The sequence below is a fragment of the Taudactylus pleione genome, unplaced genomic scaffold (assembly GCF_031769625.1).
Source record: "Taudactylus pleione unplaced genomic scaffold, aTauple2 ptg000019l, whole genome shotgun sequence".
Lineage (NCBI taxonomy): Eukaryota > Metazoa > Chordata > Amphibia > Anura > Myobatrachidae > Taudactylus > Taudactylus pleione.
Window position 1 is genome coordinate 34435351 of NW_028284421.1, and position 16069 is coordinate 34451419.

At 42.7% G+C, this 16069-nt stretch overlaps 1 protein-coding gene across 3 annotated transcripts in view; it reads left to right on the forward strand.

Moving 5' to 3' along the window:
- Positions 1-2731: 2731 nt before the first annotated feature.
- The window catches only part of KTI12 (KTI12 chromatin associated homolog), a 49732-nt gene continuing 36394 nt past the window's right edge, over positions 2732-16069 (forward strand). The window contains exons 1-3 of one of the 3 annotated variants that reach the window (XM_088446789.1): positions 2732-2889; positions 4020-4183; positions 13608-13659. In XM_088446789.1, the coding sequence (XP_088302915.1) occupies positions 4036-4183; positions 13608-13659 (200 nt within the window). In that variant the 5' untranslated portion in view covers positions 2732-2889; positions 4020-4035. Of the gene's footprint in view, positions 2890-4019; positions 4184-13607; positions 13660-16069 lie in introns of those variants that run through there. The other 2 variants (XM_088446798.1, XM_088446804.1) reach the window with 2 other exon arrangements.

Genomic DNA, 16069 nt, shown 5'->3' on the forward strand with positions numbered 1-16069 from the left:
ACACGCTGTGATCTAAAGACAATTTAGCGCAAAGAAATCATACAGATCCAAGGTACAGTTATACATACACACGCGCACTTGGACCAGTTACCGGCATCAACAAGAAACCTCCATCAACAGCATCAGCAAGAAGACTCCAGATTGGAGTCTGTACGCACATTTATACCCTTACAGGGATAAGCAACACAATAGTCAAGTTTGGCATGATTCCATTGGTTCCCAGTCACGGTGCTTCTATTACAGGACATTTAACAGGTTGATTCAAATGGACACAAATCAGCCTCCGACAGCCTTTTGTCTCCTTTTTCCCGCCGCATGCAAATCTAAGCTGCTAACATTACAAAGTACATTTTAGTGTTTTAACACTCTACAGTCCATAAGTTGAGAATGCATGTTGCGATCTTCTCACTGATGACACCGGACAGCTGTTGAGACACCAAACACGGTTTGCTTATCATGTACTAAACCTTAGATATCAAAATAGTCTTTATTTCACATTAGTAAGAAATGAATAAACCTTGGATATTACACTTTGAAGCTATGGAACGTTTTATGTGATTGTGCAGTGTGTAAGTATGAGCAGATTGGGAAAAGACGCTAGTTAACTTGGGGCAGATGAGTATGCATGAAGCTAATAAACAGCATTCGCATGCAGGATATTATGCAGTCGCTAATGTGCGTCATGTTAACAGTGCAACTGTGTGTATTTAATGTGTGTATGGGGTATGGTGAAATATGCGATTGCATGATGCTAATAATAGCATCACCGTATGTACTTAAGTGTGAGTTTCTCTAAAATGGCGCTGGGCGGCCATTCGCAAAATGGCATCATGCAGATCACATTTTTAAGATGATGTCTTGTGGCCATTCGCAAGATGGCGTCGTTCCAATCTAATTTTAAACTGATTCTGTCTCAGCCAATCATCCAGCTTCGACAAGGGCTCGAGGCTAAATTACGTGATTCATGGAGAATCGCGTCATTAAGCCCCACCCCCCTAGGAAGCAGGCAGAATGCGGGAGAAGTGCCTACCCTTCCAGGGGTGTGGGGGGGTTACCCAAAAAACTGGAGCCTCCCGTGAAAACCGGGAGGGTAGGCATGTGTGCTATTTACACATATACTGTACACAATACATACTATGACAATAAATAATATTGTCAGGCACATAACTAATCATGGACAGCATCCTTCGACAGCCATGTACTTGCCACGTAAGGCCTGATTCAGATATGTATGCTAACTGCCCACAATGCTGAAATGTGCACAGCAGGACCAGGTTTTCAGTCTGCGCATGTATCCGAGTCGAACTGTGCAGGTGTCCTGATTGGTGCCACAGAACGAGTTTGGGCGCAAGAGCTGGGGATTTCAGTGGGTGTTCCTGGGAGATAACAGGGAGTGGCTAGCCTGACTTGGATGTGTCAGCGATACACCCTTAAGAGCAGTTGTACAGATATAGGGCCGTATTCATTTAGACGTGAAAAGCCAAGATCCGCAGAAAAGTATCGCGGATCGGGGCTTTTCGCGTGGCGGAAACTTATCACTGTATTCAATTCCAGACGGCTTTCGCGTATGCAGAAAGTCAATGCAATGTAATAGGCGAAAAAGATTCGCTTCTGAATAGCAGGAGAAAAGTGAAACATTTGTATTTTTTTATTTTGGGGTGCAAAGGTGGGGAAACCACTCAGAACCCTTGGGACAGCCCTCCAAAGGACAACTGCGTAAGAAAATACCAGGAAAAAAATTAAGAACACCCCAAAAAAGTACTTTCATTTTGGGGGCGAAAAAGCACAAAGTGGGGGGACAACTGCAAAAATGAACTAAATAAGTTTCTGGGGGTGCTCTAAGAAGGGGCAAACTGTTTTTGGGGTTGCAGGTGCTTGCATGACAGAGGAATTTCACTTTTATTAAAACTTGACTTTAGAGACATTAAAATATGCTAGCACCCATTTTCAGGTACCCCAAATTTGACTGGACTACTTATTTTCAGAAAAAAATACTGCTTAATGCCATTCTTCACCACTTGTGCAAAAACGCTAGTAAGAAGCTACTGAAACAACTTATGTACCCCAAAATGCTATATTAGGGCTATTCGGGCACATCTACATTGATCCCCAATGTTAGTGCGCCTTTTTGGGGGGTTCAGGCTGATTTACCCAATTCTGACAGCACTTTCCGCCTGTTCCGATTTCGCTGCTTGCCGTTTTCGCGTGGTTTGGAATTGAATACGGCGGATAGCGGAGGCGCGCACGATAAGTTTCCGCATCCAAAACACGAGATGTAGGCGGAAAGTCGGGCAGGCGAAACTTTATCGCGTAGGCAAAACTAATTGAATACCACCCATTTGGCGGCCAAGTTCAAAAGGATAATCTGAGCCTCCATTGGGGTGGTACAATGTTCGATGCGACTGATGGTCAATCAGTGCACAAAGTGACTGATTAGTGCCGCCGCCGATGGGCGTCTCTAAACGAATACCATCAGCTACGGCATTAGCATAAAGACGCAGTTGCGCTGCGGCAAAAGACGCAGTCACAGCTGCAATGGCGTGCACCTCTGAATCAGACCCACAGACCATTTCAGTGTAAATGTACACAGACATAGGTGTGCAGCAGCAGGTGACACATTACTCTCACATTATTATTATCCTGACCTAGCTGCACCCACTGACGCGGCAGCACGCACCCATCTGCTCCGCCTCCTAGCCCTCTGGGGTTAAAAAAAAAAAAAAAAAAAAGACAGGGCCGCCTCTTACCACGTGACCGGAAAGACTGGTGCCTGTCGTGAATATGGCACCGTCCATGTCCATCCAGCTGCCGGTGAGACGCTGCTAGGCGGTGTGACACGCTGTTAAGGCTCTGACTTTGGTGTGCGGATGGTTACTAGGTGTGTCTGAGGTGAGTGCACTCGGCGCTGTATGTGTGATCATATTGCGGGGAATCTCCTGTGAGATAGGTAGGAATCGCAGGCTGCTCAGCATGACCACTGAGGGGCCACATGTCAGTGTCGGGAACAGTCATCAGGTGTTGTGTAAATACGCATGTCAGCATATGCAGTGCCTGCCATCCCTGTAAAGATCCCCTTCCGTAGATTGACTCTTCTGTCCCTGTGATATTATAGCTCATAGATCAAGAATATATTTTATAGATCAGTGCTGGCACTCGGGTTATGTTGCTGTGTATCCCTGTGGGCTTTCCGTCTCACTGACAGGATTATGGGGCTGACAGTTCATAGTCATACTGGAAAAGTGAGGCTGAGGCAAGGCCCACAGAGGATCCTGGTTAAATAGTTGCTCTAAAGTATGAAAGTGGTTATATTACTATCGCTAGTACTGCAGTGGTTCTCTCTCCTCCTGGAAACGGTATGTAATACCGACAGATGGGATCCAGGTGGTCAGAATCCCGATGCCTGGATCGCGAGAGGGTTAACATACCGACACTTGGTGGTCGTATGCTAACCCTCCCCCCCTTGTGCCTAAACTTAACCTCCAGCCACCTCACCCCCTAACCTCTCCGCACCCTAAACCTATCCCTCCCCCCCTTAGTGCCTAACACCTAAACCTAACCCTCCACCCCGCTACTTACCTTCGGCAGTCCGTTTGTTGGGATGCCGGCGCTGGAATTCTGACTGGCTTCTGTATACTGGTGCCGGTAAGGTAAGCGTCAGCATCCAGACCGCTGGGATGCTGAACGCATACCCTCCTCTGTGTGTTATAGTGCAGCATGGCACCTTGGACACTAGCTTTCATTTTAGACGCAGGGGTTGTGTCACCAAATAGGTTGCTGTCCTGCACAATGGAAGAAAAAGGCGACAAACCCTACAATTACTTATGAGTTTTTGTCCTATTTGCCTACATCATGCCTGTGTTGCCTTTCAGAAGAACAAATACATATTCCAAGTTATTCAGTTGCCAGAGATCACTATAGGTTGACCTATTTCTTGATCATGTCCGTAATATTGTTTTGCAGAATACATTATATCTTTAAAGTGTCCGTTATGCTTATTTTGCTTCACCGTTTTATTCTAGCAGACTGCTTCCAGCAATGCCTCTTGTATTGATGTGCGGGTTCCCTTGCAGTGGAAAGAGTCAAAGAGCGTTGGAGCTACAGGAACACCTAACACAGAGTGGACGAAAAGTATACATTATTGGAGACCATGTCCTTGAAGTAGACCGTAATTCTGTTTATGCAGGTAGGGAAGGTTAATTTTTATTCTGATACTTAACATTTGCAATGTAACTGGGAAATTAAATGGCACCCATTAAACGCATTGTGGACACTTCTTTGCTGAGTTTTGGAGTGTCAGACATGACCACTTACAAATGAATCTAAATGAAGTACTGGTTCACGCTGTTATAATCTCTGTGTGAGAGCCTGTGTTTGTTTTGCCATATTTGCAGACACATTATTTAGCTTGCTGATTTCCTTAAATGATTTTCCCCAGGATCAATACATTGATAGCCAGGTCCTGATAAGACATTAGCTATAAACTGAATCTTTTCCTGTAAAGATGGTTTCTGCAAAGATTTCCTGTAAAAAATATACACCAGATCCCTCCCCCTTTTTTTTTTTTTTTTTTTCTGGTGGTTGTGAGTACATAACGTTGTTTATGTAAAACAAATCAAAAACTATAAGTAGAGAGGCCTATAATTAAAATGTGTGAAACCTGACTTCGTATGGTACAAAGTTCAAGCTTATTCTATTCTGTAATATTCAAATCTACATTGATATATTCCAGTAGTTCCCAAACTCCGTCCTCCAAGGCACCCTAACTGTCCAGCTTTTCAGGATATCCGTACATAAACCCAGGTGACTTAATTAGTACCTCAGTCAGTTTGATTATACCATCTATGCACAAGCATGGTTTACCCTAAAACCTGGACTGTTAGGGGTATAGTTACTAAAGTGAGTTTTTAGAAGTGGAGCTTGTTGCCCATAGCAACCAATCAGATTCTAGCTATTAACATTTATCTAGCACCTTCTAGAAGATAATAGCTATAATCTGATTGGTTACTGTGGGCAACATCTCCATTTCTAAAAACTCTCACTTTAGTAAATATACCCCTTAGTGTGCCTTGAGGACTGCGTTTGGGAACCCCTGAATAATGCACACCAGTGAGACTGCCAATATCCCTTGTTTGCTTTCTTGTTCTTTAAAACTACAGAATTGCTTCAGCCTATTCAGAAAAAAGCAAACTTAAGGCAAAGTGTGTGTATGTGTATGTATATATATATATATATATATATATATATATACAAATTAAATGTGACACTGAGACATATTACGTAACACAGATGGTTCAGTTGCCTAGCAACAGTATCGCATAAACTGTATACAAAATATGCATTGTGGCTGACTATTGGTCTGCACAATCGCATCCTCTACAGGATTTTTTTGTTTTTTCTTTTATCCGTTACCTGGTAGTCTTTAATTTCTGTATCATGTCCTTTACTTGCCTTTTGTAACACATTAACTTATATAATAGAGGATAAGTAGTTACAGCAGGGGTTGCCACAGGTTGGTGCTCCATGACCAAATCAAGTTATTTATGGTCATTGTGATAGGCAAAGCCAGTGCTGGTTGTTGCCAATCATAAAATATGTGGATAAACCGAAGCACAACCACCATAACTGAACCGAAGGATGATGTATAAGCACAATTTACATAATTTAAAACCATATTTTCATGATTTTTCAATAAAAAAGCTTTCGGCCTAGAGGTGAAGTGAAAAAAATACTGATACACTCTGGGTGTCGTGGTTCAAAAAGTTAGGGAACCACGGAATTACAGTTACAACATGCTTATTTGCTTTTGGCACAATTATTATCGTAATTATGGCACTAATATGATCAACTGTTGTGTAGGCGATTTTCTCCGATGCACTTTCATTTTTCTTAGAATTAAATTGGTGAATTCAGTCAGTCTAGATAGGCATGGTATGCTTTAATGCGAGGCACAATCTGAATTTTATTATTATTATTTTTATATACAATATAAAATGAGTCTTGATCACTTAAATGCATAACTAGTTTTGTAATAGACCGATGACGGCCCCAACTGCGACTAAGTTATCAAATAAAAAATACTTCTTACAGTGCTAAATTAAAGTATTTAGGCAACTCTGAACGGCCTATGCACAAAGTGTATTGAATTTGAGGTTTCTGCACTACTCAAATTAATTGAGAAAATACATTTAGAAATACATCTTGACAGTATTTTTTGCATATAATAATTAACCTTTTGTGCCAGAGGCTTAAAATCAAAACCATTCTGGTGGATTCTCTGAAATGAATCAGATCTAATAACCCTAATAATTGCTGAGGGTTTTCTCACCATTGTGCCTATTTTGGCACATTTTAAATTTAACATTTATATGGTAGGCCAACAAGGCATATCGTTTTGGAATCCAGAAAAGCTACTTTGTTAAATGAGGTGACCCCTGTTTTTATTTGACACAAGATCTGGGCATTAGAGACCCTCACTCTTATATCCTGGAAAAGGTAATGTTTTCTGTAGTGAGGTTGCCTTCATTGTGTATATGTCCACTTTGGGAGAGATATAATCTCTGGGAAAATGCAATACTTTCCGCAGTGCAGGATGTTATTGTCTGGTTCTCGCACAAATCACCAGATAATAACTTGTAAAGGGGCACGAGGATACTCTTGGCTCAGTAGGTGCCAAGACTAGGGAAATAAGGGGCTTTCAGTCATCTCCCAGTAGTAATTACTGGTGGGGTTAGGTAAGGGTTTTAAAGATTCAGAGGGCGGAATTCAATTGATTCCAGCCCCTATCGCGCCCGACGGAGCTATTCAATTGTTGCTCCTGTCGGGCGTGATCAGCTGCCAGAGCTACATTTCAGCTCGCAGCCCCAGGGGGATGAGAGCTGAAATGTGCGAAAAGTGACCTGTTTGGGTGCCCAAACAGCACTTTTCGCGGTCGTGCCCAGCACTTTGGTCGGGTTTAGCTGCTTCACGCAGCTCAACCTGACCTCTATGGGTGCGATCAGCGCGAAAAACTGCATCAATTGAATAGCGGCCCGCGATCTCACGTCACTTTAGATGGGAGATCCGGACCGCGTAATCAATTGAATTCCGCCCAGAGTGTTCCCCCCAGACTTATTCCCCTATCTGGTTTTAGAGTGCACGGGACAGCTCTTACATAATGCCAGGTGCCAATGGATTATCAGAGCGGAGATGGACTCTTAACAGGATAGCCACATTTGTTTATCAACTCCCTCCAAAAGCCCCTATGTACCCCATGGATGGGAACTGACTGACCTAGAGTCCTTACTATAGAAGGTGGAGTTTTGGCCAAGATTAGCAAAATTAACACCACCAGAGCAGTCTATCTCCTATTGACTTTCCTCTCAACGGTACTTGGGACAGATTTAAATGCTCTCGGCAGCTTGTGTTGCAAATTTGTACGCCTATTACCATAGGCAGATTCTAGACACACCTCTGTAGGCTGCGAGCAGAATCTGACTTATGAAGTAACTACACACGTAACTAAATTTGGTGCATAAAGTTTATAATGCCCTGGCACTGATGGCTGCTGGTCTGCAACAAAAAAAGATCCTTCTCGGACTCTAAGAATGGGGATCTAAAACATTTTTGTCAAAAAAAGACGCACGTGACACAAACTAGCAGCTTCCAATTAGAGAGTATGCTGATCTCTCCTAATGCATGAGCAACAAAAGCAATGTGAAAATGCTTGGAACATCCAGATGTTCTAAATAACGGCCTAGAGCAGCGGTTTTCAGCCACTGTGCCATGGTACACTAGTGTACTGCGAGCGGTTGTCAAGTGTGCCGCGTGGTCAGTGCTCATTTTACTTGTACTGCTGGCCCAAGCAGTGTTGGGCTCTTCAGGGAGGCTCCTGTGCGCCCCAAGTAGTCACTTTTGGAGATGCGGCGGCATGACATAGGTCACATGTCCATCTGCACTGTGTGCTCAGTCACTGAGTGTGACTGAGCTACCACAGTCGATGAGGGACAGGGATGACAGTGAGCCTTCTCAGTTGGTTATTTTATTTTATTTTTTGTGGGGAGCAATGTGTGTTTGTTTTTTCTTACTGTGGGGAAAATTGTTTTATATTTTTCTTCTGTGAGGCTGTTGTGTATTTTTTTTTTTTTTTTTTCTTTTCAGCCCAAAGTGTTTGTTTTTTTGCCCTGTGGTTGACATTGTGTTTTATTTTTCCTGTGGGGGCCAAATTGTGAGGGTTTTTTTTTTTCCCCTCAGGGACTGATGGTGTGCCTTTAGCAATTTTAAAATCTTGTTTGGTGTGCCGTGAGTTGAAAAAGGTTGAAAATTACTGGCCTAGAGGTTTGCGGTTCACATAAAACATATATAAGGATCTAAAGAAGCATATTCTAATGTCATAAAATAACACCGGTCTGTGAAATTTAAGGTATCGAAAGCTTTTTTTTAATAATACTTTTTATATTCTTAATTATACTCCTATGTACATCAAGAAATAGTATATTAAAAAAAATGACCACATCACATTTACCTATAAGGGGGTTACATACATTTTTAAGGAAAAACAAGAAGTTTAATTGTGTTTGACATATTTATTGTGAAATACGAAGAAGTGTAGATGATCACTATTTTTGTCTTAATTACATAATAAAATAACAATAAAATCAAGCAATAATAGAAACAAAACCATAATTATTGAAAAAATCTTTGTTCTTTTTGTCTTCAAACTTTGTTTTGTTGCTTTACGCTTTATAAGCTTTTTCTGTGTCGTCTCTGTGTATCATCCAGCAGTAGTCAGCCATCATGCTGACGTCCCAACAACCCTGGCATCTTCTTTCTACATCTTTAACGTCTTGGTGGAATCGTTCACCCTGTTCTTCACTGTAGTGTAGTATGTACTGTGTGTATTTGGTGGTAGGCAGGGGTTAAAATGAGTCAGCACAGGGCAAAACTGTGTTGCATTTGGTTTCACCTTCGCCAGCTCACCTTGTGGTTGTACTGTGTGTGTGTGTGTGTGTGTGTGTGTGTGTGATCATTTACACATTAGGGGGTTTAGGCCCTCTGTAAATTTCAGCTCCACGCCCATGTGGACCTTAATCTGGCACTGGGCGGGGTGGAAGTTTTATGACGAGACCTGAATTGGAACGTTCTATACTACCAACTGAATTCATTTAAGACAATATTTTGTAATAAATGTAGGCAGAATACATTTATTACTTTAAAAAATATGAAAAAAATGACATTCATAAATACATGTTTTGCAGAAAAACGTGATGTGATATGCAAAATTGGGAGTAATTTTCGTGTTCAGAAGCCAAAAATCTATAAGTATGACATAAATTTGTTACAAAAGCTTTTTTATTGCAGACCTGTGTAATCTGAAAAGTATATCAGTTGACAGTAAAAATTCACTGTAGATATCCTAAATCAGATGGTTATAAACTTGCTTAAATATACTGTACCTTCCAACAGTCCTGATTTTGGCGAGAGTCCCACTTTTCGGGCATTTTCCATCATCCCATCCTCAAACTACAGTATCCCAAGGCAGGGAAAGGGTTGGGTGGGAGCTCTCGCTGATGCTCTGCTATGTAGAGCAGGGGTGAATGGATGCGCAGTGCATCCTAATAGTGGTGAGAGAGGCTGAGGGAATGCCCAGCAGCTCGTGGGTGACTGGCATACCCCCAGTGTGATGAGGAATGGGGGCATGATGCCTAGCCATGCCACCAAACTGACTTTTGGCACATGGCTACGCTCCCTTTTTGTGTGTGTGCACCTTGAATACCCCCATACAAATGGTGGGAGGTGTGAAATATGGATATCGGATCTGTATTCATAACAACAATAATTATAAATGTTGTAAAAAAGTGCATAACTGTTGTAAGTAAAGGCTACTCAGAATGGCCGTCTTGCCTGTGTAGCTGCGGCCAGGAAGTCTGCGTCTTCCGAGAGGGAACGCAGGTCAACGCCACCCCTTCTCTGGCCCCAAACGGCAGGCTGCGGCTTGGAGACACTGCGAGCGAACTTTCAAATAGAGGCTTGCACGTGCGTAGTACACATCCTGTTCATGCACAGTCAACCTACCAGCGGAGATGTACACAAGCCATCAGGTTTGCGTAGATCTCTGAATGAGGCCCTATATCCTCACATGAGGTGATCCAGATGGATGGTCTCTCATAGGAGACACGGTACCTGCTGAAATCCAGCTGGTACCAACACCTCAGCTTATTTTACTTTACTTTTTGTCAGTCTGCTCCATTTCCTTTGTGGCTGTTACTGTGTGTAAACAGACTGGTTTGGCATGCAGAGAAATGATGATGAAGAAGAAAAACTGCTCCTATGATTCCTCCATTTCAGTATGAATGCCATTGTCTATCCTGGGAGACCAGCAAATGTGAAATAACATTCTCTAACAGAAACTACTGGTGCTGGATGGGTCACAGAAGTAACCCGTGTGTTGTGTCAGGGATAAAAGCTTTGGTCCCGATCATTTGTGGCGAAATTTGACCTCAGAATTCAAGCAGATCTATTTTTATTTAATTGAGATCTTCAAAGAACTACTGTGAAAATATTGTGTGTGTGTGTATACACATACGTGTGTGTGTGTATATGTGTATATATATATATATATATATATATGTGTGTGTATATAGATATATATGTGTGTGTGTGTGTGTATATATGTAAATATAGTGTGTGTGTGTGTGTGTAAATTTATTTATTTTTTTACACACACTACTAAAGGGGCCTATCCATTAGCAGATAAATTTGAATGATGAACGATTTAACGTTCAGCCGTTCAATGTATCTGCTAATAGGCTCTGAACGATAAAAATGCGCACTCCCACGAGCCGACAAATTTTGGTCTTTTGTCTCCCCAACATGTTGGTCAATTATCGTTTATCGCTGAGAGATATTAGAAATATCTGTCGCGATAAATGACGAACGATTATTTAATGAAAATTAATAGAAACATTAAAAAAAAAAAAATCCACTCCCAGAATGTCATGCAATATCGTTCGTTGTTTGCAAAAGTCTGTCATGTACATGACAGATATCTGTCACCGCAGCCCCAGGTATTTTCAAAAGATGAATCTTTTGTCTTTCAGAAAGATCTGCTAATGGATAGGCCCCTTAAGAGTAAAGCAGTCTTGTTTAAGTTACCAACATTCTTGATGGAATACAGAGGGCATGCTTTCATGTAACTTCATTAGGGTCAGTATTTCACTTTCTTGTAGTTTCTTAGGGGTATATTTACTAAAGTGCGGGTTTTTAGAAGTGTATGTGTTGCCTATAGCAACCAGATTCTAGCTATTCGCTTATAAGGCGCTATTTACATGTTAAGTAGGATCTGGTTGCTATGGGCAACATCTCCAATTCTAAAATCCTGCACTTTAGTAAATATACCCCTAAAAGTCTTTGGTGCTTGCCCAGTGCATTTTCAGTGCGCATCTCTTAAGATCTTAGAGAGCAGCCTGTCTGTTGGCAACATCAAAAGCCAGTTGGTCCTAAAAAGGATTTGGATTTTTTTGACATGGTTAAAGCAAAACCAATATATGACTATAGATGAATTGATGTTAAAGAATTTTGTATGTAGCATAGAACGACTTGGTTATATATATTTTTAGAAGTGGAGCTGTCAAGTCGGTTCAGGTTCACTGCCCTGTGAATTGGATTAGAGTATTGGTTATGATATTCATTGGGGCTTCAATGTGACAGATAAGTTTGTCTACTGGGAAGGCCTGAGAATTTTATGTCTGAAAACCTGAGGGACGGATCACAAATCTCTTGTAAGTGTAGAGTCTTCAAGTGGCCCAACACTCTCTCGGACTTGACTGAATATTAAGATTTTGTCAAATGAACTATTATCTATCTAATGCTAGATCTAGAGAGTATTATCTATTAATAATTTCAATGTCTGAAGTTAGCCGCACACAAATGACGATCTGGCTTCATGTTAAGGCCAAATTTGGTAAATGGCAGAGGGCCCAGGTTATCTATTGGCCAGTGACTGGATAAAAGTGCAGGTTACAGTCATTTGCAAAAAGGATTTTCTGCCTTAACCAATTATTTATAATTGGAGTTTTTTATGATTGAAATTTTTGTTACCCCAACAGTATCAGTCATTTGCAAATTTGGTAAAATAACATAATTAACAAATTAGCCCGAGAACTTTGGACATACAGTATGAAGCATGGTATGTCTTTACAGAATCAGTATGAAATACCGACTGAGGGGATGCCAGCTGTCGGTACTCGTCGGGATTTCGGCAGCCAGCATCCGGATCATAGGGATTTCAACTACATCTCGTTATTACGTGTGACTATATCATGTCCCCCTTTCCTCATATATGTAGTATGAAAAATGGCACAATACATGGACCAATGTATAGCATAGATATTTGCCCATTTCATGCCCATTATGGTAACTGTTTACAACTTCCGTGACTGTAGCCTGAATCGGGAGAGTAGGTACGCTGGTACAATTCATTTCTTTTGATAGCTTGGATGGAGGAGGATCGAACATCGCAAGTAAAACTGTATAGGTGTGCACGCTTGTGATTGGCACTATTGTCAAGACGTCTTATCGGAAGTTAAGCTAGATGATATTTTGGACGATTTGGCAATTTCCGACAGATTGAAAGGACAAATTGTTCAAATCGCCCAGTGTGTACGCACTATCGCGCGCTCCTGTGAGTCGTTCATCTCCTCTTTTGGTTGGCTCTTCATACTGCTCAATCTGAGTATGTCGTTAACGATTTTTATAACATCGTGCAGTGTGTACGCTCTACCGAATGTCCAGGCGATATGTTAACATTATATAGTTAACAATCTAATCCCCAAACGATGTACGATATATCGTTCCGTTGTTTGTAAGATTGCACAGTGTGTATGCACTATATAATTTGTCCGGGAGTTAAAGAGAAATCGTTGACTATATCGCATTGTTTGCACATCGTCTAATGTGTACCCAGCTTTAGGTTGATCAAATCATTGCAACAAAAGCTTGATTGTATAGGTGTGTACCTTAGTCTTCTGGGGTGTAAAGCATACTGCAGAAGTCAAAATACCAATACCAACATCAACAATGAAATGTATTTATTGGATTAAATACACTTCCTAGTTTGCACTGTCTCACTGCACCCTATCTGACTCTCGTGTTAGTGGATAGGTGTAAGAGTGCACAGTGAGCTGCTATGGTTGCTAGGTGATCTTGATAGTGTGAAATGTTATTAACGCATATGAAAAGCTGAGCATGAAAACCTGTCATCTACTTCTAGAAATAGTAATTAGTGTTCCCGGGAATGTGTTTCTGGTGTATGCGTGGTATAAATGTGTTTTGTATATAAAAATATTACAAAGATTTGTCCTTATTTTCATAAAGGCTGAGTAAAGGTATTAAATATATTAGTATTTCTGTCAGGCAAGATATCTAATAGACAATGAGAATTCTAACATGTTTATGTAAATTAAGTATAAGCCCTTATATGTAAAATGGGTCATATAAGATGTAATACACTTTAAAATGGTACATATTGAGATGCACATTGCCTTAGTAACTAGATTTGGATGTAATAGAAGTTGTTCAAATATGTGGTAAAAGGTGGTAATATGAAAAAAAAAATCTCCTGTTTTTTGCAGATTCCAAGAAAGAGAAAGATCTACGTGGCGCTTTAAGGGCAGAAGTTGAAAGGTTACCAGTACATTTAACTGTTTCATGGCTGGGGATACTGTACATGGTAGTGATCAAAGCAATTTATGCTATCTCTTTGTGTTTTTCACGTTTGTTAGTAGGTTATTGTAATTTTATTTATCAAGTTATTATTTTGCCTGGGCATTCTTGGACCTAGGGGCTCTTGCCTCAGTTATTCCCCCCCCAGTGTCACTAGTTTTACACAAATGCAGAAGATCCTAACTTGTGGAACTTTGATCCTGTGGCCTGAAATTAGTGTTAGACTGGGATATGATCAGCCCACTGGGAATTTCAGTGGTAGGGGCCCAAAGTTAAGGGGTGTGGCCAGGGGTGGTTTAAGAAAGGAGGGGTCTGTGTGCAGACTACTATGTGCGGACCCCCTACTCTCTGTTGTGCAGTAGACTCTGGCATTGTGCACATGCACAGATCTCTGGTAATATGGCATCTGCGCCATGGTACCTAAGACAGTTTTCTGCGCATGCTTAGGTAACCCGGTAACATGGCACCTACTCCTTGGCTCCAAGGGCATCGTTACTGCACATGTTGAAACTCTGGGAAAATAGCAGACAAGACCTTTTCCCTATGATTTGTGCTGCTACAGCAACGCTGACGCAGGTGTCCGGAGTGGAAAGTATTAAGCATTGGTGCAGTGTGGAACCCCCAGGACCCATGTGCAACACACACTCTGCACCCATTATATGGATATGGCAATGGATTTGACTAGCCACAACAGAGAGACTTGACTAACGATTAGAGAAGACATTCAAAGTACAGGGGGGCAGATGTATGAAGCTCTGGCAAGTGATAAAGTGGAGAGTGATAAACGATCAACCAATCACCTCCTAACTGTCATTTTTCAAACACAGCCTGTAACATGGCAGGAGCAGATTGGTTGGTCGTTTATCACTCTCCACTTCATCACTTTCCAGAGCTTCATACATCTGCCCCAAGGCCCCTTTACAAACTGTTGTGTTGGGAGCACCAACTTTGATTGGCAGGAGGGTGAATCTTGTTGTAGATTGCATAGAAACAAAGCAAGCGATCTTATCCATGATCCTGCTTCACCAAGTTACTGACTCTCCAGTAGTAGAGGAACACTTGTGCATGGCCTCAAGTGAAAATCAAACCACAATTGCTTCTTCAGGCTCCACAGGGAGACCTTGGGGTGTAGGTGGTGGTTGAGGACCGGGCACCACGCAGTTAAAGCTTTCAGCTCCCAGAATGCTTCGGTCCTTCCCCCCCCTATACCCCGCCCCCGAGGCATCTCTGTTTAGTCTCTGCCCGACCGGAGTCGGCAGTGGGCTGCTTAGGCAGCCCAAATAGCTTTTATTTTATTATTTTGTTTATTTTAAATTTTCCTGCTGTGCACGCAGCAGCAGACTGTCCACAGGACGTCTGTGCTGCCGCTTTTTCACCCTTCCGGGCACTGCAACGCCAGCTTCGGCTGGGGTTTTTGGCGAGCATCCCGGGGTCCACGCTAGCCAGCCCTGCAGACGGACCCAGACTGCAGCCCAGATGCAAGGGGACAGGTAAGGCTGGTCATCGCTTGTCAGGGGACAGACCGGAGGCGCTGAAAGTGAACACTGGTTTTGTCCAAAGTGATCCACTAGACCACCAGGGTACAGATGGAGTGGGAATCCAGAGTCCCGGTGGTTAAAAATCAGCATGGGGAGGTCAGCTTTCCCCATTAAAGTGGCCCCTCCCCTCAGCTCAGGGCGCCATTCCTCTGAGGTCTCGCTTCCCTGAACTGCTCTCCTCCGACCACGCCCATTCAGAAGTCTCCGGCGGCCATTTTCTCCAGGCCCAGCCACGGCTCTCTCAGGGAAAGGCAGGGTCCGGTCCCCCTACATACCTCTCCCTGCAGTCAGGTTATGTAGCGGTATAGCCTACCAGATGTTGAGTCACTGACCACAGAATCTGTGTAGTTAATTGTAGTGCCCTTCTGCAGTTATATGGTATTTCTGTGTTGTATGTGACTTATGCTAGCGCTGTCTGTCATACAGGTGTATTCCGGGTTTTTCCAGTGCCTCACATGGTATGCAGTCTGGAAGCCAGTGGACCTAATCCCGACAGCCGGCTTCTCGACTGTCATATCCCGGCAGGAGTCTAAAGACAGGCGTCGATATGCCAATGCCTGTCATTAGACATACGCCGGGAGCCAGACGCCTGGCATCCCGATCGAAGAGATGCCGAGCGTGAACAGCCGCGCGCGGGGGGGGGGGGGGGGGGGGGGTGCGGTGGTGTAAGGGTTAGGTTTAGTGTTCCCGGGGGGGACTTGGGGTTAGGCAACCCCCCGGAAGCTCAGGTTTAGGCTAGAGGAAGGGTGGGTTAGGCACCCCTGGGGGGCACTTAGGGCTAGGCACCCCCCGGGGGACTTGGGTTTAGGCACTTAGAGGGAAGGTTAGGGGAG